General features: G+C 42.4%; 1 protein-coding gene across 1 annotated transcript in view; it reads right to left on the reverse strand.

The window, feature by feature from the left end:
* The window catches only part of iqck (IQ motif containing K), a 65,895-nt gene extending 55,851 nt beyond the window's left edge, over positions 1 to 10,044 (reverse strand). The window contains exons 1-2 of the mRNA XM_048609615.1: positions 9,921 to 10,044; positions 7,676 to 7,820 (exon numbers count right to left, since the gene is read on the reverse strand). Of these exons, the coding sequence (XP_048465572.1) occupies positions 7,676 to 7,820; positions 9,921 to 9,932 (157 nt within the window). The 5' untranslated portion in view covers positions 9,933 to 10,044. The remainder of the gene's footprint in view (positions 1 to 7,675; positions 7,821 to 9,920) is intronic.
* Positions 10,045 to 25,417: the final 15,373 nt, after the last annotated feature.

A 25,417-nucleotide genomic window follows, 5' to 3' on the forward strand; every position in this document is an offset into this window, starting at 1 on the left:
CTTCTTTGACCACAGGTGAGGTTCCAGAGGACTGGAGATTAGCCAATCTTGTTCCCTTGTTTAAGAAATGAAGCAGGGATAATCCAGGAAATTATAGGCCAGTGAGCCTGACACCTATGGTGGGGAAGCTCTTGGAGAAGATACGGAGGGACAAGATATGTACACATTTGGAAGAAAACAGACTAGTTAGTGACAGGTAGCATGGTTTTTGTATGGGGCAGGTCATATCTCACCAACCTGATTGAATTTTTCGAAGAGGTGACAAAGATAATTGATGAGAGAAGGGCTGTGGATGTAGTTCATATGGACTTCAGTAAGGCATTTGATAAAGTCCCACATGGCAGATTGGTACAAAAACTAAAATCACATGGGATTCGGGGTGGGCTGGCTAGATGGATACAAAACTGGCTTGGCCATAGAAGACAGAGGGTAGCAGTGGAAGAGTGTTTTTAATAATGGAGACCGGCAACTAGTGTTGTTCCACAGGGATCAGTCTTAGGTCCTCTGTTGTTTGTAATATATATAAATGATCTGGAGGAGAATGTGGGTGGTCTGATTAGTAAGTTTGCAAATAACAGAAAGATTGTGGGAGTTGCTGATAGTGCCAACGATTGTGAAAGGACACAACAGGATATAGATATAGTGGAGGCTTGGAGACCGTTTTGTGGAACACCTACGCTCGGTTCACAACAAACAACTACACCTCCCAGTCGCGAACCATTTCAACTCCCCCTCCCATTCCTCAGACGACATGTCCATCCTGGGCCTCTTGCATTGCCACAACGATGCCACCCAAAGGCTACAGGAACATCACCTCATATTTTGCTTGGGCACCCTGCAGCCCAAGGGTATCAATGTGGACTTCACAATCTTCAAAATCTCCCCTCCCCTGACTGCATCCCAAAACCAGCCCAGCTTGTCCCCGCCTCCCTAACCATTCCTCCCACCTCAAGCCCCACCCCCATCTCCTACCCACTAACCTCATCCTGCCTCCTTTACCTGTCCGTCCTCCCTGGACTGACCTATCCCTTCCCTAACTCCCCACCTACACTCACCTTTACTGGCTCCAACCCCACCTCTTTGACCTGTCTGTCTCCTCTTCACCTATCTTCTCCTTTATCCATCTTCTATCCGCCTCCCCCTCTCCCCTTTTTATTTCAGAATACCCTTCCCCTCCCCCATTTCTGAAGAAGGGTCCCAACCCGAAATGTCAGCTTTCCTGTTCCTCTGATGCTGCTTGGCCTGCTGTGTTCATCCAGCTCTACACCTTGTTATCTAGGATATAGATAGATTGGCAACTTGGGCACAGAAATGGCAGATGGAGTTTAAGACCATAAGAACATAAGATATAGGAGCAGAAATTAGGCCATTTGGCCCATCGAGTCTGCTCCGCCAATCAATCTTGGCTGATAAGTTTCTCAACCCCACTCTCCCGCTTTCTCCCCATTACCCTTGATCCCTTTGATAATCAAGAACCTATTTATCTCAGTCTTAAATGTACTCAATGACCTGGCCTCCACAGCCTTCTGTGGCAGTGAATTCCATAGGTTCACCACTCTCTGGCTGAAGAAGTTTCTCCTTATCTCCGTTCTAAAAGGTCTTCCCTTTACTCTAAGGCTGTGCCCTCGGGTCCTAGTCTTTCCTACCAATGGAGGCATCTTCCCAACATTCATTCTGTCCAGGTCATTTAGTATTCTGTAAGTTTCAATTAGAACCCCCCTCATCCTTCTAAACTCCAATGAGTATAGTCCCAGAGTCCTCAAACATTCCTCATATGTTAAGCTGGGACCATTGTATGTTCTACTGAGTTACTGAGTAAACTGCATCTATATTCTCTGGAGTGCAGAAGAATGAGAGGTGTTATCATTGAAACAGCTCCATTCTGAAGAGGTTTGACAGGGTAGATGCTGAGAGATTGTTCCTGCTCGTTGGGGAATCTAAAACACAGGGGTACAAATCTCAGAATAAGAGGCTGATGATTCAGGGCTAAAATGAAGAGGATTTCTTCGCTCAAAAGGTTGTGGTTGTATGGAATTTCTTTTACCTCAGAGTGTTGTGGAACCTATGGCATTGAATATTTTTAAGGCTGGAATAGAGAGGTAGAACATATATGAACATATGGAACATAGACCATTCCTGGGACCATTCCCGTGAACCTCCTCTGAACCCACTCCAGGGCCAGTACATCCTTCCTGAGATATGGCGCCCAAAACTGCACACAATACTCCAAATGTGGCATGACCAGAGCCTTATAAAGCCTCAGTAGTATATCCCTGCTTTTATATTCAAGCTGTCTCAAAATAAATGCCAACATTACATTTGCCTTCCTGACTACTGACTCAACCTACAAGTTTACCTTGACAGAATCCTGGACAAGAACCCCCAAGTCTCTTTGCACTTCAGACTTCTGGATTTTCTCCCCATTTACAAAATAGTCCATGCTTTTATTCTTCTTACCAAAGTGCATGACCTCCCACTTTCCCACATTGCACTCCATCTGCCACTTCTTTGCCCACTCTCCTAACCTGTCCAAATCCTTCTGCAGCCTCCCTACCTCCTCAGTACTACCTGTCCCTCCACCTATCTTTGTATTGTCTGCAAACTTAGCCAGAATGCCCACAGTTCCTTCATCTAGATCATTAATGTACAAAGTGAAAAGTTGTGGCCGCAGCGCTGACCCTTGCGGAACACCACTTGTCACTGGCTGCCATCCTGAGAAAGACCCTTTTATCCCTAATCTCTGCTTTCTGCCAGACAGCCAATCTTCTATCCATGCTAGCACCTCGCCTCTAACACCATGGGTCCTTACCTTACTCAGCAGCCTCCTGTGCGGCACCTTGTCAAAGGCCTTCTGGAAGACCAGGTAGATAACATCCATTGGCTCTCCTCGGTCTACCCTGCTCGTTACTTCCTCAAAGAATTCTAGCAGATTTGTCAGGCATGGCCTCCCCTTGACGAAACCATGCTGACTTTGTCCACCTTCACGCCAAGTTTTACTAGCACCTTTTCCTTGGTGATGGCCACCATACTCAGCTCTGCCCCTGACTCTCTTGAATTTTTGGGAGATTACACATGTCTTCCACCATGAAGACTGACGCAAAGAAATTATTCAGTTTCTCAGCCATTTCCTTGTTCCCCACAACTGTCTCTACACCGTTATTTACCAGTGGTCCAATGTCCACTTTTGCCTCTCTTTTGCCCTTTATATAGCTAAAGAAACTCTTACAGTCTTCATTCATATTACTGGCTAGCTTACCCTTACGCTTAATGTTCTCCCTCATTATTTCTTTTTTTGTTGCCCTCTGTTGGTCTCTGTAAGCTTCCCTGTCCTCTGGTTTCCCACTGCTCTTTGCCACATTATATGCTTTCTCTTTTGCTTTTATGCTATCCCTGACTTCTTAGTCAGCCATGGTTGCCTCATCCTCCCTGTACCATGCTTCTTTTCCTCGGGATGAATTTTTGCTGCTTCTCCTGAATTACTCCCAGAAATTCCTGCCATTGCTGTTCCACTGTCTTTCCTGCTAGGCTCCTCTTCCAGTCATTTCTGCCCAGCTCCTCCCTCATACCGCTGTAGTCGCCTTTATTCAGCTGTAATACCGTTACCTCTGATTCTATCTTCTCCCTCTCAAATTGCAGAGTAAATTCTATCATCTTATGATCACTGCCTCCTAAGGGTTCCTTTGCCTTAAGCCCCCATTATCAAGTCTGCCTCACTGCACAACACTAAATCCAGTGTTGCCTGTTCTATTGTGGGCTCCACCACGAGCTGCTCCAAAAAGCCATCTTGTAGACATTCCACAAACTCCTTTTCTTGCAATCCACTACCAACATGATTTTCCCAGTCCAGCTGCATATTGAAATCCCCCATGATCACTGTGACTTTGCCTTTCTTACACACCTTTTTTATCTCCTGGTGTATCTTGCGCCCCAGCTCCTGACTACTGTTTGGAGGCCTGTACACAAATCCAACTAGGGTTTTTTACCTTTGCGGTTAATCAATTCTACCCACACAGATTCTACACCATCTGACCCTACTTTGTTTCTTCCTACTGATTTAATTTCATTTCTCACTAATAAGGCAACCCACCCCCTCTGCCCACCTGCCTACCTTTTCTATAGGATGTATATCCTTGGATATTCAGTTCCTAATCCTGATCTCCTGGTAGCCATGTCTCCGTGACGCCTACCACGTCATACCTGCCAGTTTCAATCTGCGCCACAAGCTCATTTACCTTATTCCTTACACTGCGTGCATTCAGATATAATACCTTCAGTCATGTACTAACCTCCTTCTTCTCATTTTCATTCGTTTTTCCAGTATTTGATTGCTAGCTCTTTCCAAACACTCTGTCCTATTTGTGTCTGTGCTGGAGACGTTAATAACCTCTCCTAAGTTCTCCTTCCCGGTCATTTCTTTCATATTTTTCCACATAGTTGAATCCACCACTGTAGATCTTAACCTGCTGCTTTGTTTCCCACTGGGGCAAGTTTCACCATTCCCTTACCCCCGCTTTCTAGCTTAAAGTCCTGTTGACCAGACAAATGCGAGGTGATGCATTTTGGAGGATCAAATTTAGGTGTGAATTTTAATGTGGGTGTCAGAACCCTTAAGAATATTAGTATGCAGACAGACCTGGATGTGCAGGTCCCCAGTTCCGTAAAAGTGGCAACACAGGTGGCCAAGGTGAATAAGAAGCCATATGGTACTCTTGCCTCCATTGGCAGGGGCATGGAGTACAAGAATTGGCAAACCATATTGCAGCTATGTAAAACTCTTGTTCAGCTGTAATTGGAGTATTGTCTGCAGTTCTGGTCACCACACTACCAGAAGGACGTGGAAGCTTTGGAGACAGTACAGAGAAGGTTCACCAGGATGTTGGGGGCATTGGCTATGAGGAAAGGTTAAAAAGACTAGGATTGTTTTCACTAGAAAGACAGCAGCCGAGAGGAGACCTGATAGAGGTCTACAAAATTATGTGAGGCATAGATAGGGTGGATAGTCAGAGGTTTTTTCCCAGGGTTGAAGTTTCAATTACAAGGGGGCACAGGTTTAAGATGAGAGAGGGAAAGTTTACGGGAGATGTGCAAAGGGAGTTTTTCATGCAGAGAGTGGTAGGAGCCTGGAATGCACTGCCAAAGGAGGTGATGGAAGTAGGCATGTCGGCGACATTTAAGGGGCATCTAGATGTTTACATATATAAGGAGGGATCAGAGAGATCCAGACTGAGTAAGGGCAGGAGGTTTGTGTTTTAGTTTATTTAGAGCATGATGATCGGCACAGGCTTGGGCGGGGGCGGAGGGGATTGGCCGGGGGGGGGGGGGGGGGGGTGGGGGGGGGGGGGTGCAAAGGGCCTGTTCCTGTGCCGCACTTCTCTTTGTACATCTTGCCAAACCTAAAATGACCTAGTTATCACTTCTACTTGTTTCCTCTTAGCTAACCGATCTTTTATACTTGCTAATATGATACTTTCAACTCCGTGGGTTCTTATTCTGATGTGGCAACTTCTGAACTGCCACTAATATTCAAAGAATTAAATAGTTTTGCCTCTTTATTCTTATTCACCGGAACATATCTTTGCCGAGTGTTATCCAGTGTCACCTTAAGTGTCTGCCCTTGCATTACTACTGACCTATTCCTCATGACCTCTCAAAGCTAGAGTTTTAATAGGAGATCTTCGAATAGAGGAGTGGGAGACTGTTGTTCAAGAGGAAACGTCTATTTTGAGATGCCTTTTCTGCAAATTATAAACATTTTCAATTAAAAGATGGACTTCATAGCTGTGCTATCAGTGTGAAGACAAACCATTCTGGCAGTCAACACTTCAGCTGGGCAAGTAAAGAAATCCTCAAAGTAAAGAAGGCCTGGAGCACTGACTGTTTGGACTGCTGCCTTCATTACAGGTGGATGGCCTAGATGGCGATGTCTTGTACAGGCTTGAAACTTCTAGTAAGCCTCTGATAATAGGCCATTAACTCCCTCAGTTGGCAACCCACCACTTGGAAATGATCCTGATCCTACCTCTGGGCAGAATGTTTCGAGGTTTGATGATGCTGACAAACCCATATCCCAGCTAGTGGCCCTCATTGGGAGAAAATCCTGCCAATGATTTCCCAATTTCGAAATGTTAACCTGTTTAGATTGTATTTTCCCACCGTTAATAATACTTACAGAGGGAGTTTTGAATGTTGACAATAAAAAAAGTGTTACAGGGAAGAACAGTATAAACGAGAACTACACGTCATATACAAGACTTTAAATGCACAGATTAATAGATGTGGTAGTCAAAATTTCAGAAAAACATCTTGCAAATTCTTTATTCTTTCATGGGATGTTGGTGTCACTGGCAAAGCCAGCATTTGGTCTCCCTCCCTGTTTGTGCCTGGCCTGGGTAGCTTGCTATGCCATTGCAGTAGGCAATTAACAGTCAAACACATTGCTGTGGGTCTGGAGTCACATGCAGACCAGACTAGGTAAGGACGACAGATTTCCTTCCCTAAAAGACATTAGTGGACCAAACATTTTTAATATAATAGTTACATTTAGAAACAATCTAACTACTGCCTCTTGACATTCAATGGTGTTACCATTACTGAATCCCCCACTATCAACATCTTTGGGGTTACCACTGACCAGAAATTCAGCTAGACTCATCACATAAACACAGTAGCTGCAAGAGCAGGTCAGAGGCTACTGTGGTGAATAACTCACCTCCTGACTTCCCAAAACCTTCCCAAGGGACAAGTCAGGAGTGGGATGGAACATTCCCCACTTGCCTGGATGAGTGCAGCCCCAACAACACTCAAGAAGCTTGACACCATCCAGGACAAAGCAGCCCGCTTGATTGGCACTACATCCACAATCATCCACTCCCTCCATCGCCAACCTCAGTAGCTGTGGTCTGTACCATCTACAAGATGCACTACAGAAATTCACCAAAGATCCTCAGATAGCACCTTCCAAACCCATAACCACTTCCGTATAGAAGGATAAGGGCAGCAGACACATGAGAATACCACCACCTTCAAGTCCTCCTCCAAGCCGCTCACCATCCCAACTTGGAAATATATCGTCATTCTTTCACTGTTGCTGGCTCAAAATCTGGGAATTCCCTCCTGAACAGCATTGTGGGTTAACTCACAGCAGGTGGATTGCAGCATTTGAAGAAGGGACCTCATTACCACCTTCTCAAGGGCAACTAGGGACAGGCAATAAATGCTGGCCCAGCTAGCGATGCCCATATCCTATGAATGAATGTCTCCCAAAGGCTTCAGTAACAAAAATTCTAAATGAAGCAAAGAAGCCATTATTAGTTACAGTATTCTCCTCAAAACCTTGAAAAAGCAATATTTTCCTGAACAGTTGAATAGGAAAATCAAAATAAAACTTGTTACCTATTTGGATACTGACCAAAGTACAATGTCCTGTATGTTGCTCATTTATTCTTCCCATGAAATAGAATGAGTGTAACTTAGAAGTGTCTATCATGCTCCATGCCCAATAAGACTTCTTTAAGGCTCAATCAAAGAGGAACAATACTTCCTTGAAATAACTGCACAAAAGATTCACATCATCTAAACAACACAATTAATAACTTGAACTAAGTATTTTAAATAACCCCTTGATTAAAGAACTCTCTAAGTTGGAAACAAGTATTATCCTACATGTTATACTTACAATTTTTTTGATCAGGTGGTGGAACAGGTGGAGTGGGTGGTGGAGTTGGAGGACGAGGAGGTTTCTGAACAATTGCATGACCTAAAAATGCTGGATGTGAATATTCAGCGTTGAAGTTTTCTAATACTGATGTATCCACTGGTACCTGGAGGAAACAAAGCAGTTTCTCAACAACTTGTCATTGATGTTTACTTTGTTGAGTACATAAACACAGGAAGGAAAAGGACAGGAAAGGGAACAAAAATAGATGAGAGGATATGCAATAGGGAGCATGGAGAAATGCAAGGGATAAAACAGTGCACACAAGAGAGATAGAATTGTTTAGAAGAAAAACCAGTCAAAATCTTTCGCATTATAAATAGGGGCATAAAATATTGCAAAAATGAAGTTATAGTAAACCTTTATGAAATCAATGCTTGGGTCTCAGCAGAAATATTGTGTCTACTTCTGGGCATTGCAATTTGGGAAAGATGTCACAATCTTAAGTTGAGAGGTTCAGAAAAGACTCACCGGGAAGTTATAATGAACTTCAGTTTTGTCAAGATGCTAGAGGGGTTTGTTACTCCATAAAACAGAGACTGTTAAAGTGAGGATTTGAAACGCCCTCACAATACCACTACTTTTTCCTTGAAGGTGTTCCACAAACACTGCATTCTGGCATTCAATGGCTGGGTCATGGTCCAGGTGGAGAGAGTAGGAGGTGTGCAAGAGATGGCACTTAGCCTCTGCAATGTAGAGGTCAGTACACCAGACAACAACAGTACCACCCTTGTTGGCAGGCTTGATTACAAAATCAGGGTTGGTCCTGAGAGCACAAAGCTTTTAGAGTCCTCCTTTTTTAAATCCACTCACAGGACACGGGCATCGCTGGCCAGCCATTATTGCACATTCCTAGTTGCCCTTGAACTGAGTGCCTTCTAGGACATTTCAGAGGGCTGCTGAGAGTCAACCACATTGCTGTGAGTCTAGAGTCACATGTAGACCCAAACCACTTTGGGATGGCAGATTCCTTTCCCTGAAGGACATTCTTATGATCCAGATGGGTTTTCCAACAATTCATGGTCATCAGTAGTTCTTAATTCCAGATTTTATTTTCTAATTGAATTCAGGATTTGAACCTGGGCCCCCAGAACATTAACAACAGGAATAGAAACAAAAGTTGCTGGAAAAGCTGAACAGGTCTGGCAGAATCTGTGAAGAAAAATCAGAGTTAACATTTCGGATCCGGTGACCCTTCCTCAGAATTGATTTACAGCATTCACAGTTCTTTTGGTTTTTATTTCCCACAGAAATTTCTGGATTCTGAATTTCTGAAATAATAGTCCAGTGATAATACCACAAGGCCATTGTCTCCCTTTGCTTGCATTCATTTTCAATTTTCCCTTTTTATCAGTTTCTAGTTCCTCTTTTTCTGAGTCCTAAATTAGTCCCAATACTCAGGCTTATCACTATTTTTGGGCTTCTTAAAATCTACTTCCTTTGATCCACTATAATCTTTAATTTATTTTGCTAACTTCTTCCATTAACAATTGTTGATTCACCCTTTCCTTTGGGTATTTGTGCTTTAGAGGGATGCCCTGATGACTGCAAGATGCAAATCTTTAACAAAACATGTTGTTTCTCCAGTGATACTCAATACTTTTATTTGTATATTGCCTCTACCAGTCAGGATCCACTTGCCAACCAATCAGTACCCTCCTGTCATGCAGTATTAATGTGTGATTTCCCCTGGACTGGTTATTCTTGTGATATATCTTCATCACTGTAAGATGAAAAGGTTCAACAAAATATGTTTTTTTCAGCAATACTCAGGTGTGGTACTACCAAATGACTACTGATAAATACATAATATTAGAAGTTGTACTTAGGCAGAACCTCAGAAGATAAAGCCATTTATTTTAAGTCCAAAACCTGGATATAGTTCATGCAACAAATACTGAAAAATATAATACTCATGAACACCATGTATTTTTGTCTCAATGTTTTCGTTAGCTTTAGTGAAGGCCTTGAAAAATCCATGCAATTCTGTTGTGGAGAAAAGCCGTGAGAATAAAGTAAATTACAAGAAGCATGCAGTTAATTCTGGCTTTGATGAATAAGTTCAATTCCTGTTACGTAATGTTCATTGCAACTTTATTTTAGATATTCCATTGTGCCTTTATCATTTCTGCAGAAGTTTTGATACCTATATAAACTAACTTTCAATTTACAATTAGATTGTACAAATAAATAAAACAGATATTACCTTTGCTACCATATGACCATAAAAAACTGGGGAATGTTTGCTGGGGTCATACTGAGATATTTCAGTGGACACAGATGCTGTATCTGGAGTTGAATCCTCTAAAAAATGAGAGCTGATTGCTTCAAACTCTATAAAAGCACAGGAAGAGAGCATTTATTTAACATTCTACGTTTCTTGAATGCTTTGACTTTATTGACAAAAATAATTCTGAAACGTATTCAAGAATTTAACAATTGCATATTATTAGAATTACTTAGGTTTTCTTATATCAATTCATTGCAACACATAATCACTTTAGTTGTAATAATTATCATCATAAAGATAGATTTAAAATCTAAAATAAAAATAGAAAATGCAGATAACACAGAACATCTACAAAGATAAAGGTTAGCAATTTGTCTTAACATTTTGCTTGAAGTAAAAAAGTAACCCTAACCCTAACCCTAACCCTTTCGCAACATCTGATTGGAAAAGCTGTAGTTCCTTCTCTCTTTTATTTTCTTAACTTCATTGAACTCTTCTTTCCAATTTCCACATTGAGGATAAGTTACACCAGTTAACACGAGCTGTCATCTCACTGATGACCATAGAATATATTCCCATCAATTTTTAATTTACTTTAACTTTTCAGATTTTAAAACATTAATAAAATCATGAGTTTAGTTTTTATGACTAGCACTTCATATTGCATTTATATTTATGATAATTTACAATTTCAGGAACAGTCCACATATTAAGTTTACTGTACAAATGTCTCAGCCCCCCGACATGTCTTTTTCACTACCTACAAGGCACAAACAGAAATGTGATCAAACACACTCCAATTGCCTGGAGGAGTACACTGCAACTACACTCAAGGAGCTCAACATCATCGAAGACAAAACAGTCCATTTGATCAGCAACAAATCAGCCACTGCCACTATGGGCATGGAGTGATGGCAGTGTACACTATCAACAGCAGGCACTTCAGAAATTTACAAGACTTCTATGGTACCTTACAAACTTTCAACACCTAAAAACACCAAAAGCAGCAGATGCATAAGAACTTCTCCAAGTCCATTACAGCAGGATATAGATCGGTTAGTGTCTTGGGCAGAGAGATGGTAGATGGAGTTTAATCTGGAAAAATGTGAGGTAATGCATTTTGGAAGGTCTAATCCAGATGGAAAATATACAGTAAATGGCAGAACCCTTAAGAGTACTGATAGGCAGAAGGATGTGGGTGTACAGGTACACATGTCACTGAAAGTGGCAACGCAGGTGGAAAAGGTAGTCAACAAGGCATATGGCATGCTTGCCTTCATCGGCCGGGGCATTGAGTTTAAAAATTGGCAAGTAATTTTGCAGCTTTATAGAACCGTAGTTAGGCCGCATTTGGAATATTGTGTTCAATTCTGGTTGCCACACTACCAGAAGGATGTGGTGGCTTTGGAGAGGGTACAGAAAAGATTTACCAGGATGTTGCCTGGTATGGTGGACATTAACTATGAGGAGAGGTTGGAGAAACTTGGGTTGTTCTCACTGGAACGATGGAAGTTGAGGGGCAACCTGATAGAGGTCTACAAGATCATGAAGGGCATGGATAGAGTGGGCAGTCAGAAGCTTTTTCCCAGGGTGGAAGAGTCGGTTACCAGGGGCCATGGGTTTAAGGTGCGAGGGGCAAGGTTTAAAGGTGATGTACGAGGCAAGTTTTTTACACAGAGGGTGGTGGGCGCCTGGAACTTGCAGCCGGGGGAGGCAGTGGAAGCAGATACTACAGTGACTTTTAAAGGGCGTCTTGACAAATATATATGAGTAGGATGGGAATAGAGGGATACGGTCCCCGGAAGGGTAGGGGGTTTTAGTTGTGATGGGCAGCATGTCGGTGCAAGCTTGGAGGGCTGAAGGGCCTGTTCCTGTACTGTAATTTTCTTTGTTCTTTGTTTTTAATATCCTGACTTGGACATAAATGGGCATCCTTTTACTGTGGCTAACTCAAAATCCTGGAACTCCTAACCAAGCAGCATTCTGGGAGCAGTTTAAGAGGACTCACTACCAATGTGCATTTTCAAAAAATTCATTCACAGGACGATGTCATCAATGGCTAGACCAGCATTTATTGTCCATCCCTAATTGCCCAGAGGACAGTTTAAGAGTCAATCACATTGGCTTTGGGTCAGAAGTCACATGGACTTCAGACTGGGTAAGGATGGCAGTTTCCCTCCCTAAAGGGGAACAATGAATTCATGGCCATCATGATTTTTATTGAATTCATATTCCACCATCTGCCATGGCAGGATTTGAACCCAGGTCCCCAGAATATTACCTGGATCTCTGGATTAACAGTCTAGTGACATACCACTTGGTTGTCTCCTCCACCACATCTAAGTCATGGTAGATGTATTTAAAATACACATGCATTTTTTTTTTAGGTTTAGGAATTAAACTTAAAAGTTAGGTTGCAAATGGGATAGATGCATTTGAAGCACCTTGAAATCTAGTGCACTTAAAAGTTTGGGGCTATGTTGCTTTAAGAGGTTAACCATGAGACAGGTAGCATCAGATAGGATCAGAAACAGAAGGTCGATCTGCTGAGCTAGAACTGCGATATGTACACTCCTTGCAATAATGACAGCCCATACAGATGTGTTTTGGAAGTTAAAGCTGCATTCATTAAAAAGATACAGCGAACACTGTAAGGCTGTAAAAACCTATTTGCTTTGTCTGATTAAAGGTGAAATTCTAAATGAGAGATATTTAACCTAAAATTTAGGTTAAACATAGTTCAGAACAGGCTACATTGTTATGGAACAAAAACAGAAAATGCTCGAGAAACTCGATGGGTTTGGTAGTATCTATGGTGAGGGAAACAGAGTTTATGTTTCTAGTCCAGTGACCCTTCTTCAGAACCCCAACATTCTTATGGAGATGGGCGGAGCTCAAGATGGTTGTCAGGTTTCAATTTGTTTGGATGTATTTGGATGAGTTTTTAAGATTATTTGTTCAGGGGATGCAAGCATCTTTCACTAGAGCAGCAATTATTGCTTTTCCCAAATTGTGCTTGAGAAGGTGGGCTGATGAAGTCCACTTGGTGTAGGTACACCCATGATGCTGTTAGGAAGGCAACTCCAGGATTTTGATCCAGCAACAATGAAGGAACAGCAATATATGGTTTGCAGGAGAACGTGCAGGTCATGGTGTTCCCCTACCCTTGTACTTCCAGGGAGTAAGAGGTTGTGAGTTTTGAAAGTGCTTTTAAAGAAGCCTTGGTGAGTTGCAATTGGGTTTATTAGTGTTTGTATGACCATTGGATCACTTGCCTCAGAGACGCAACAGAAAATGAGCTGCTCCTGTCGCAGTATGGTACAGCAATCACTTACACAATCAATTGTTTTCAAAAAGGTTGTCCTTTGAAATGAGGAACTCCTCTACCACTTGGGCTCGTCATGTAGCCACAACGTTGGACATTTGCTTATTAAAGCAAATTTTCTGTGGCGAACTTGAGTATGGGATGTGCTCTCATAGTGGCCAAAAGGAACCTCTGAAGGCTGAATTTATAAGCTTTGATGTTCACTTAAAGTTCTGGAAGAAACTTGCTGCCCTAACACGATCAAATGAAAAAAGGGTCAAAAACAAGCACCTATCAGAAGTAGAGCAAAATGCAAGTAGAGGAACTGCTGAACTAGCAAAATTCATCCAAAACTCACTTGTCCACAGTATCCTGTCCTATTTGCAACAACTTTCTTTGGGTGCAAATTGGGCGTAGCAAATCACCTATGTTTCCACTAAAGCCCCAATGATGAATATAGTCACCCTGTCCTGAATAGGTCCTCCCATTTACTTCATTATAAGGGACAGCAAAAACACAAAGCTTTTTAAACCTGCACGCTTCCTGGCATGTTAACTTACTAGCATTAAAGTTATCAAATTCCCACAAGATTCACAAGTGACAACATTTGAAAGAAAACATCAGACATCCTTCCAACGATGGTCCCTGACAGCTGGTCTCAAATTGTAAAGTGTAATAATAGTTAAACAATGTACCCGATCAAAGACAACATTTCAGCCATCATGTCCACTATGGCTAAAGAACTGTTGGCTCAAGGGTTTATGTTTCGAAGTTCACATTATCAAAAACAAGATTGGAGCTTATCATTACCTTTTCTGCGCCAACGACCAACTCATGGTTTGCAATGTTCTGGCTTCCAACCCACTTTGGAGCCTTGATTTTTTAAAATATCAACCTGTTCAAAGACATTATTGCACACATCTGGAACAGACAGGACTTGAACCCCTGTCTCCTGGTCCAGAGGTAATGATACTTCTAATGCACCACAACAGACCCTTCCCCTGTTGGAGCCTTGATTTTTTAAAAATCTGCAATAGTGGCATTTGAACCTATTTCCCCAGAACATCAGCCTGGTGTTCTTGATTACTAGTTTGGTAACTTAGCCACTATGCTGCCACCACTACCCCCTGCTGATATTTTCCAATCAACCTGTTTAGAGATGTTTTTACAGAACTCTGGAGTAGGTAGGACTTGAACCCAGGCCTCCAGGGCCAGAGATTAGGACACTATCACTGTGCCACGAGAGCCCCAACCCCCAGAACCTTGATTAGAAATGGTCAAGATTAGGCTCAGTTTTTGATCATCCACAATCTCCTAAAGTGTTTGAAACAATGACCGAACACGTGCTGGAAGACTTTGACAATTTCCCAAAATCATTCTGGTGCTGTGAAAATACGCGAAGACTGTTTGATTCAATACACAAAATCATTCAACTAGGTCTGTGATTTAATGCATTTTTTTTTCAGACAGATGCTGCAGCATTTCTGGAGACTGTTCCAATGCCCAAGGATATTTTGCATGTCATTCTCATCAGACCCTGTGGTTTGATTACAAATGGATATAATGATTAAGACACTAAAATTGTAAATAGCTGCATCGTGTAAGCATTTTAACTGGAATTGTTGCTGACAATTACCAATCAGGGATGTTGCTGCACACTTTCCAACGTGCAATGTTTTCTGCTTTATTCAAAAAGGACAGGATTAATTACAGCATGGGGTCATACTACTTTATATTCTAATTAAACCAGGACCATAAAATTCCAAAATGGCCAAAACACATGTCAACGGAATAATTCTTGACAAGGGGAGACTCATAATGAAAGGCTCCACTGAGGGAGGTAGTAGGGCAGTATTAATTAATATGAAAGATTAATATAAAAATTAAGACCTTTTTGAATTGAGAGAAGCCTTATTTGTTTCATACAGTTAAAGAAGGGTGGGGGGATTGAGTAGTAATGTAAACATTCCCTGTATGCTATTAATCTTGGCAGAGAATTTCCCTGAAAGAATCAACCTTAGCATAATCCAACATCAGGGTGGTGGGAATTGCTTTCAAAAACTATTTCCACTGGTTGAAAAAAATTAATTATTTTTCTTATCCAATCTTCTCCAATAAGATCTCTTACCACTATAACATCTTCTCTCCTATCACTGACGAAAAGCTCACTGGCCTGTAATTTCCCAGATTATTCCTGTTGCCCATCTTAAACAAAAGAACAACATTGGCTACTCTCCAGCACGCGAGACCTCTCCTGTGACTAAAGAGGATACAAAGATTTCATACAAGGCCCCACAATTACCTCGTCTACCTCCCACAGTATTCTGGCTTAGATCTCATCAGGTTCTGGGGACTTGTCTACCTTAATGCGATTCAAAACACCCAACACCACCTCCCTTTTCATATCGACATGCCGTAGAATATCAACATACCCTCTATAGGCTCACGTCCTTCTCCTTTGTGAATACCAACACAAAGTATTCATTAATGACCTCACCCACTTCCTTCAGCTCCATAAATTCCCTCCTTTGTCTTTGAGTGGACATACCCTTTCCCTAGCTACCCTCTTGCTCCTTATATATATACAAAACACCTTGGGATTTTCCTTAATCTTGCTTGCCAAGGACATTTCATGGTCCCTTTTAGTCCTCCTAACTTCTTATTTAAGTTCTTTCCCATTTTATTTATATTCTTCGAGGGATCTGTTTCTTTAACCTTATGTATGCCTCATTTTTTTTTGACTAAGCTCTGAATTTCATTTGTCACCCAGGGTTATTGAATCTTGCTCTCCTTATCCTTAATTTTCACAGGAACATGCTTGTCCTGAATTCTAATCAACTGGTCTTTAAAAGAGTTAGGTCAGTTACTTGTCTAGTTGTTGCCTCATAGCAAATCTGCACCTGTTGAAAGCGTTCTTTATAATTAATCAGTCATGTTATCAGCTTTAAGAAACACTGTACTATACATCTATATTAAATCTTGAATCTTTCTGCAAAAAAAATGTGTTCCCCAATATTTCTGGCATTATGTCCTCCTTTGTGAACACACAGCAAAGTATGAATTTGGTCGCTATGAGCTTGCACTCATACTCCTATTTTCCCTTTCCTAATCAATCCCTTTGTCCTCCTTTGCTGAATTCTAAAGTGCTCCCACTCCTCAGATCTGTTGGTTTTTTTGGATCTATTACAATCTCTAATTTTCTTTGTAAGCCATGGTTTGGCCAGCTATCCTGTTTTACTTTTGTGCCAGATAGAAATGAACAATTGTTGCAGTTCACCCAAGAGCTCTTTGATTGTTTGCTACTGTCATTCTTTTAAGTAACCTTTCCCAATCTATCAAACCCAATACATGCCTCATACCACTGTGGTTTCCTCTATTTATATTCAGGACCCAGTCGCAGAATCAACTATGTCATTCTCCATCTTAATGAGGTATTCTATCATATTATGATCGCTCATCCCCAAGGTGTCTTGCACAACTAGACTGCCAAATCTTCCTTTTTCATTATACAATTCCCAGTCTAAGATGACTTGTTCTCTGAAATAAAACAAAGAACTCCAGATGCTGTAGATCTGAAACAAAAACTGAAATTGCTGGTGAAACCTAGCAAGTCTGGCAATAACTGTGGAGAGAAAGCAAAGTTAATGTTTCGAGTCCAATGGCCTTTCTTCAAAACTCATTGTGATCCAGTCTGAAGAAGGATCACTGGATTTGAAATGTTAACTCTGCTTTCTCTCCGCAGATGCTGTCTGGCCTGTTCTCTAGTTAGTTTCTCAATGTATTGATCCAGAAAACCATTCCATACACACCTCAAGTGTTCTTCCTCTATGTTAATGTTGTTCATAGAAACATAAAAGATAGGAGCAGGAGAGCGCCATTCAGCCCTTCGAGCCTGCTCTCCATTCTTCACGATCATGGCTGATCGTCCAACTCAATAGCCTAATCCTGCTTTCTCCCCATAACCTTTGATCCTATTCATCCCAAGTGCTATATCTAGCCGCCTCTTGAATACATTCAATGTTTTGGCATCAACTACTTCCTGTGGTAATGAATTCCACAGGCTCACCACTCTTTGCTAGAAGAAACGTCTCCTCATCTCCGTCCTAAATCGTCTACCCCGAATCCTCATACTGTGACCCCCTGGTTCTGGATACACCCACCATCGGGAACACCCTCCCTGCATCTATCCTGTCCAGTCCTGTTAGGATTTTATAATTCTCTATGAGATCCCCGCCTCATTCGCCTGAACTCTAGTGAAGATAATCCCAAACTAGTCAATCACTCCTCATACGTCAGACCCGCCATGGAACATAGAACACAGAACATAGAACAGTACAGCACAGTACAGGCCCTTCGGCCCACGATGTTGTGCCGAACTTTTACCCTAATCGGAAGGTCTATCTAAACTCCACCCTTACCTTATACTATCATCCATATGCCCATGTAATAGCCACTTAAATGCCCCTAAAGAGGCCGGCTCCACTACCCTCTCTGGCAATGCATTCCACGCCCCTACCACTCTCTGAGTAAAGAACCTACATCTGACGTTTCCCCTATATTTACCTCCACTCACTTTAAAACTATGCCCCCTCAAAATAGCTACCTCCACCCTAGGAAAAAGTCTCTGGCTGTCCACTCTATCTATACCTCTGATCATTTTGTACACCTCTACCAAGTCACCTCTCATCCTTTGTCGTTCTAAAGAGAAAAGCCCTAGCTCTCTCAACCTTTCCTCGTAAGACCTTCCCTCCATTCATGGTAACATCCTGGTAAATCTCCTCTGCACCTTTTCCAATGCTTCCACATCTTTCCTGTAATGAGGCGACCAGAACTGGACACAATCCTCCAGACGTGGCTGAACCAGGCTTTTGTATAGCTGGAGCATAACTTCATGGCTCTTGACCTCAATCCCTCTATTAATGAAAGCTAACACACCATACGCCTTCTTAACAACTCTATCCACCTGGGTGGCAGCTTTCATGGAACTGTGGACATGAACCCCAAGATCACTCTGCTCCTCCACACTGCCAAGAATCTTTCCGTTAACCCTGTACTCTGCTTTCAAGTTTTCCTTCCAAAATGAATCACCTCACACTTTTCAGGGTTAAACTCTATCTGCCAATTCTTAGCCCAGCTCTGCATCCTATCAATGTCCCTTTGTAACCTAGAACAGCCCTCCGCACTGTCCACAACACGACGCAGCTTTGTATCGTCCGCGAACTTACTAATCCACCCTTCCACTCCTTCATCCAAATCATTTACAAAAATCACAAAAAGAAGAGGACCCAGAACAGATCCTTGTGGTACACCACTCGTAACTGAGCACTATGTTGAATATTTTCCGTCCACTACCACCCTTTGTTTTCTAAGGGTCAGCCAATTCTGAATCCAATCTGCCATATTTCCCCCTATCCCATGCCTCCTTACCTTCTGCATGAACCTACCATTGGGGAACCTTATCAAACGCCTTACTTAAATCCATGTATACCACATCCACTGCTCCACCTTCATCCATGTGTTTGGCCACCTCTTCAAAGAATTCAACAAGGTTTGTGAGGCATGATCTACCCCTCACAAATCCATGCTGACTATCACGAATCAAACTGCGCCTTTCCAAGTGATCATAAATCCTATCGCTCAGAGCCCTTTCCAATAATTTGCCCACCACTGACATAAGACTAAGTGGCCTGTAATTTCTGGGGTTATGCCTGTTCCCTTTTTTGAAGAAGGGAATGACGTTTGCCTCTCTCCAATCTTCTGGCACTATACCCGTGGACAGTGAGGACGAAAAGATCATCGCCAAAGGCCCTGCGATCTCGTCCCTCAATTCCCATAGAATCCTTGGATAAATCCCATCAGGCCCGGGGGACTTAGCTATCTTCAACTTCCTCAAAATTCCTAGTACATCTTCCTTACTAACATTGACCTCCTCTAGTCTACCAGCCTGTTTCACACTGTCCTCCTCTACAACTAGGTCCCTCTCAGTTGGGAATACTGAAGAAAAGTATTCATTGAGGACCTCTCCTATCTCTTTAGGCTCTGCGCACAAATTCCCTTTACAATCCTTGATCGGCCCTACCCTTTCTCTGGTCATTCTCTTATTCCTCACGTACGTGTAAAAAGCCTTGGAGTTTTCCTTGATCCTTTCTGCCAAGGTTTTCTCATGCCCCCTTATAGTTTTCCTAAGCCCTTTCTTCAGCTCCTTCCTGGATAACTTGTATCCCTCTAGAGCCTTTTCCGTTCCTTGTTTCCTAAACCTTACATAAGCATCCTTCTCCCTCTTAACCAGTCGTTCAACCTCTCTTGAGAACCAAGGCTCCCTCACTCGACTGCATCTTCCCTACCTGCTGGGGACAAACATATCGAGCACATGCAGTGTGCATTCCTTAAACAATCTCCACATTTCTATATTGCTCTTCCCTGACAGCATCTGTTCCCAATTTATGTTACCCAGTTCTTACCTAACAGATTTGTAATTACCCTTCCCCCAATTATAAACCTTACCCTGGTGCATGTACCTATCCTTTTCGATGACTATTTTAAAAGTAACAGAGTTATGACTGCTACCGCCAAAATGCTATCCTACCAACAGGTCTAACACTTGGCCCGGTTCATTGCCAAGCACCAAATCCAAAGTGGCCTCTCCTCGTGTTGGTCTATTTATGTACTGTATCAGGTATCCCTCCTGAACGCGCTGGACAAAATCTGCTCCATCTAAACTATTACAACCAAAATGTTTCCAATTAATATTTGGAAAGTTGAAGTCACCCATGACTACAACCCTGTGACTTCTGCACCTTTCCAGTATCTGCCTCCCAATCCGCTCCTCCACTTCTCTACAATTATTAGGGGGTCTGTAAAAAATCCCCAACAAAGTGACTGCTCCTTTCTTGTTCTGGACCTTAACCCAAACTGACTCTGTAGACATATCATTCTCGAACTGCCTTTCAGTAGCTGCTATACTAGCCCTGACTAGCAATGCGACTCCCCCGCCTCTTTTTCCACTCTCCCTATTTCTTTTAAAGCATCTAAATCCCGGAACTTCCAACACCCATTCCTCTCCCGGAGTTACCCAAGTTTCTGTAATGGCCACAACATCGTAGTTCCAAGTCCCGACCCATGCTCTAAGTTCATCCGCCTTATTTCTGATACTTCTAGCATTGAAGTATACACACCTCAAACCATCTCTGTGTCCACAATTATGCTCCATCAACTGCATTTCTTTATTAACAACCTCAATCCCTGTTGTGTCTGTTGGAAGGCTGAATACCTCATCCTCTGAATCCGGTTCCCCACCCCCTGCCAATCTAGTTTAAACCATCTCGTATAGCTTGAGCAAACCTCCCTCCCAGGATATTTGTGCCCTTCCCGTTCGGGTGCAACCCGTCCTTACTGTCCAGGTCCCACCTTCCCCAGAATGTGCTCCAATTATCCACATAATGGAAGCCCTCCCTCCTACACCAGCCCTGTAGCCACATGTTTAGCTGCACTCTCTCCCTATTTCTTACCTTGTTATCACGTGGCACTGGTAATAATCCAGAGATAACTACCCTGTTTGTCCTGGACTTCAGCTTCCAACCTAACTCCCTGTACTCGTTTTTCACATTCTCAGTCCGTTTTGTACCTATGTCATTGGTACCGATGTGTACCATGACAGCTGGCTGCTCACCCTCTCCCTTAAGGACCTTGAAGACACAATCTGAGATATCATGGACCCTGGCACCCGGGAGGCAACATACCATCCATTCATTTCGCTTGCGTCCACAGAACCGCCTGTCTGTGCCTCTTACTATCGAATCCCCCACTACAATTGCTCTCCTATTCTCCCCCCTTCCCTTCTGTGCCACAGGGCCAGGCTCAGTACCAGAAACCTGTCCGCTATGGCCTTCCCCTAGTAGGTACCCCCCACCCCGCCCCAAGCAGTATCCAAAACAGTATACTTATTATTGAGGGGAACTGCCACAGGGGATCCCTGCACTTTCTGCCTATTCCCTTTCCCCTTCCTGACAGTCACCCAGCTACCTTTTTCCTGTACCTTGGGCGTGACCACGTCCCTATAACTCCTCTCTACCACCCCCTCAGCCTCCCAAATGATCCAGAGTTCATCCAGCTCCAACTCCAGTTCCCTAACATGGTCTACGAGGAGCTGGAGTTGGTTGCACTTCTCGCAGATGAAGTCAGAGGGGACACCAGCAGTGACCCTTACCTCCCACATCCTGCAAGAGGAACATGCAACTGCCCTAGCTTCCATTCCCTCCACCCTAGGTTTCCGGAAGAATAAAATTTTAAAAAAGCCTTACCTTACCAACCCTCCACACAGTCTTTTTTTTTTGGTTAGAGGAGGAGGATGGGTGGGAGACACTGCACGTGCAGTGTTTCGGGTTTAGCCATCCCCGGAATTAGCCTGGTAAACATTCGCTGCACTCCCTTACGAGCAAGAGCATCCTTCCTCAGAAAAAGATCCCAAAATTACACACAATATTCCAGGTGTGGTCTCACCAAGGCCTTGTACAACTGCAACAACATATCCCCGCTCCTGTACTCAAAACCTCTCGCAATGAAGGCCAACGTACTATTTACCTTCTTTACTGCCTGCTGCATCTGCATACTTACCTTCAGCAACTGGTGCACAAGGACACCCAGGTCCCACTGCACACTTTTTCATTTGATTTTCCCAATCTAAACACAGATTAAAGTCATCCATAATTTCAGATGTTCCTACATTGCTTGTATTTTACATTTCCTATTTAATGCCATTGCTAACATCACCCCTGTTATGATGAATTAATCAATCACAATTTGCTTCATACTGGAGTGCCTCTTAGATCTGTTGTTTTACTCAAGAGAGGAGGAGATGGTGGTACAGAATTTATGTTAAGACTTGATGAGAATTAGAATCTTGAAACTGCATAACCACCCAAAAGCATTATAGATTTTGTTTTTTTTAACAGCATCAGTGGGGAAAAGAAGGTAAGGTTGTGGCTTATCAGTGCAGCCAACTTACGTATAATATTAGGTTTAGTGGACAGTAGTTAATTGCCAAATTTGTTTTTTATCCCCACTAAAATTTTCCTTTGAAGATTCTAAGTGATGGGTAACAGGTCAGAATACAAATTGGTGAAATGGGTATGTCAAGTAAAAAAATGTTATTTCAAATTTAAGTTTGAGAAGTCTGACAGAAGAAAAAACTGGGAGATTTAAAATAAATTGTTTTGATATGCTGGGAGAGAATGAATTAGAGTATGAGACAGTCTAATGTATCTGCATTTGAACATGATGCAAATATAAGGAGACAGACATCCCATCAATCGTATTTAGACACTCATTAATAAAAGTAATGTTGATCCTCCATTTGACATTCTCCAGAGCAATTACTTTTTTCAAAGCTATAATCTGTTGTCAACAGCTCACTCAGCTCCGAGGCCTTATATAAGCCAAACCATTCTCTCACTGAGCCAAATTAAATGGCACAATTCTTTCTCTCCCAGCCTCTCACACCATCAAAATACCAAAACTATTGATTTGCTTTATTTGATTTGACTTAATGTCCCATGTATTTATTACAAATACATTAAAAAGTGTTGTTTCCTGTTGCCACTCTCCAGCACAATCTTAAAACACAGAAAATAAACTAAAACACAGAATATAAAGCCTGTAAAATGATACAATAAACTTCAGCTTGTAATTTTATCTCAACAAAGTTAGGTGGTCTTTGTAACAGCTCATGCTTCTAGCTAAGCCACGGGCCTGGATCCGGGCTCCTCTAGCCCGATACCTTGAGTCCCTGCTGTTAAACCAACTACACTGCTGCAACCACGCTTCACTGTGCCACCGCCACTGGAACAAAGAGTCACAATTCTCCGGAGCCATCTTGCATCCACCAATGCCACCGCCACCGCCATGGGTTCACATTGGGCCAACCTCGCTAATGCTAACCCTAACCTTACACAGGGACCAAACTTGCCACCATTTCTGCCCCCACCGTCAGGCGCTCATGCCTAGCTTTGGCTTGGGGAATAAGCCTGGGACCTGCTCCTCACTTGTTAGGAGACCTCGGAATGGGGTCAAGCTGTGTCTGCCTAATCCTGGTGTTGCTGCTGCCACCACTGTGCACTTTCTTTATTGTCATTTACTTGACCTTGCCGCTTCCCGGGCTTGCTTCTCCACCTTGGTCTGTCATTCCATGTCGACTCACTCTCGCTGATGCCACTGCCCTGATACCTCTGCAACTGAGGCGAAAAGGTAAAAGACTTTAAAGAAAAAAGAAGCGTAAGTAAAAAGAAATAAAATGAAAAAGGAAAATAAAAGCAGATGGAAGTGGATGAGCCTCAGGCTCAGTAGCCCGAATGCTGCCACTCCGTTGCCACCATCTTGAAACATCAATTGATGAGGCACGTGACTCATTTTACCTCAGATGGTTGAACATGGATGTGGTGATGATGTTCAAGTTTAAGGCAGGTGTGCTGATCATACAGTCCCATCTTCCTGTCCCCGAAGGTGAAGATTCAGCCAATAGTATGCAATTGGCAGCAAAGGGCTTTGAAAAATCTAGTAACACAAACATCTACATTTTATTTAATCGACAAGTTTATAAGACCAAATGTTGAAAACTTTCATGAACATCTAATACTTGGAAGAACTGGATCGTTCGTGTATTTTGATTTCCCATCACTGTAACATTATTCTTTGCAAAGAAAATCTTTAGAATTTCTGCTTTTGTTTCAAGAACTGTGCAAATATCAATTATTTAGACAAAAAAAAATTATGAAGTCATGGAGTTGTATGGCAAAACTTTGGTCCAACTTGTCCATGCCAACCAGATATCCTAAATTAATCTAGTCTCATTTGCCAGCATTTGGTCTATATCCCTCTAAACCCTTCCTATTCATGCACCCATTAAAATGTTGTAATTGTACCAGCCCTCGCCACTTCCACTGGCAGCTCATTCCATTGACGCACCACCCTCCGCATGAAACAATTATAGAGTCATTGAGTCATAGAGTAATATAGCATAGAATAAGGCCTTTCGGCCCAAATTGGTCCATGCTGTCCATGGTACCCACTCAGCTAATTCCAATTGACCGGATTTAGTCCATATCCTTCTAAATCCTTCCCACATTTGTACCTATCCAAATGTTTTTTAAATGTTGCTATTGTACCTGCTTCAACCACTTTCTCTGGCAGCCCATTCCTTATTCGCACATTCTCTATGTCAAGAAGTTGCCCTTCAGGTCCTTCTTAAATCTTTCCCCTCTCAGCTTAAACTTATGCCCTTTAGTTTTCAATTCCCTATCCTGAGAAAAGGACTATTTGCATTCATCCTATCTATGTCCCTCATGATTTTATACACCTCAATAAGGTCACCTCTCATTCTCCTACATTCCAAAGAATAAATTCCTATCCTGGCAAACCTCTTCCTATAACTCAGGCCCACCAGTCCTGGCAACATCTTTGTAAATCTTCTTTGCACACTTTCCAGTTTAACAATGTCTTTCCTATAACAGGGTGACTAAAACTGTACACAATACTTCAAGTGCAGCCTCACCAACGACTTATACAACTGTTGCCCCTTAGGTCTGGTTTAAATCATTCCTCTCTCACCTTAAATCTATGTCCTCTAGTTTTGGACTTACCTAAACTAGGGAAAAAAAAAGACCTTGTCTATTTACCCTAATCATGCCCCTCATAACTTTATAAAAATCTATAAGGTCACCCCTAAGCTTCCAATACTCCAGGGAAAATAGCCCCAGTCTATTCAGCCTATCCCTATAGCTCAAACCCTCCAACTCCAGCAACATCCTTGCAAATCTTTACTGAACCATTTTATGCTTCACAAGATCTGTCCTATAGCAGGGAGACCAGACTTGAATGCAGTATTCCAATAGTGGCCTAACTAATATCCTGTACAGCCACAAGATGACCTCCCAACTCTTATACTCAATGCACTGATCAATAAAGGCAAGCATACCAAATGCTACCTTCACTTCCCTGTCTACCTGCGACTTCCTTTTCGCGAAACTATGAACCTGTACCTCGAGGTCTCTTTGTTCAGCAACACTTCCCAGGACCTTACCATTAAGTGTATAAGTCCTGCCCTGATTTGCCTTAACAAAATGCAACACCTCCATTTAACCAAATTAAACTCCATCTGCGACTCCCCAGCCCATCG

This window comes from Rhincodon typus, chromosome 21 (genome assembly GCF_021869965.1).
Source record: "Rhincodon typus isolate 14 chromosome 21, sRhiTyp1.1, whole genome shotgun sequence".
NCBI lineage: Eukaryota > Metazoa > Chordata > Chondrichthyes > Orectolobiformes > Rhincodontidae > Rhincodon > Rhincodon typus.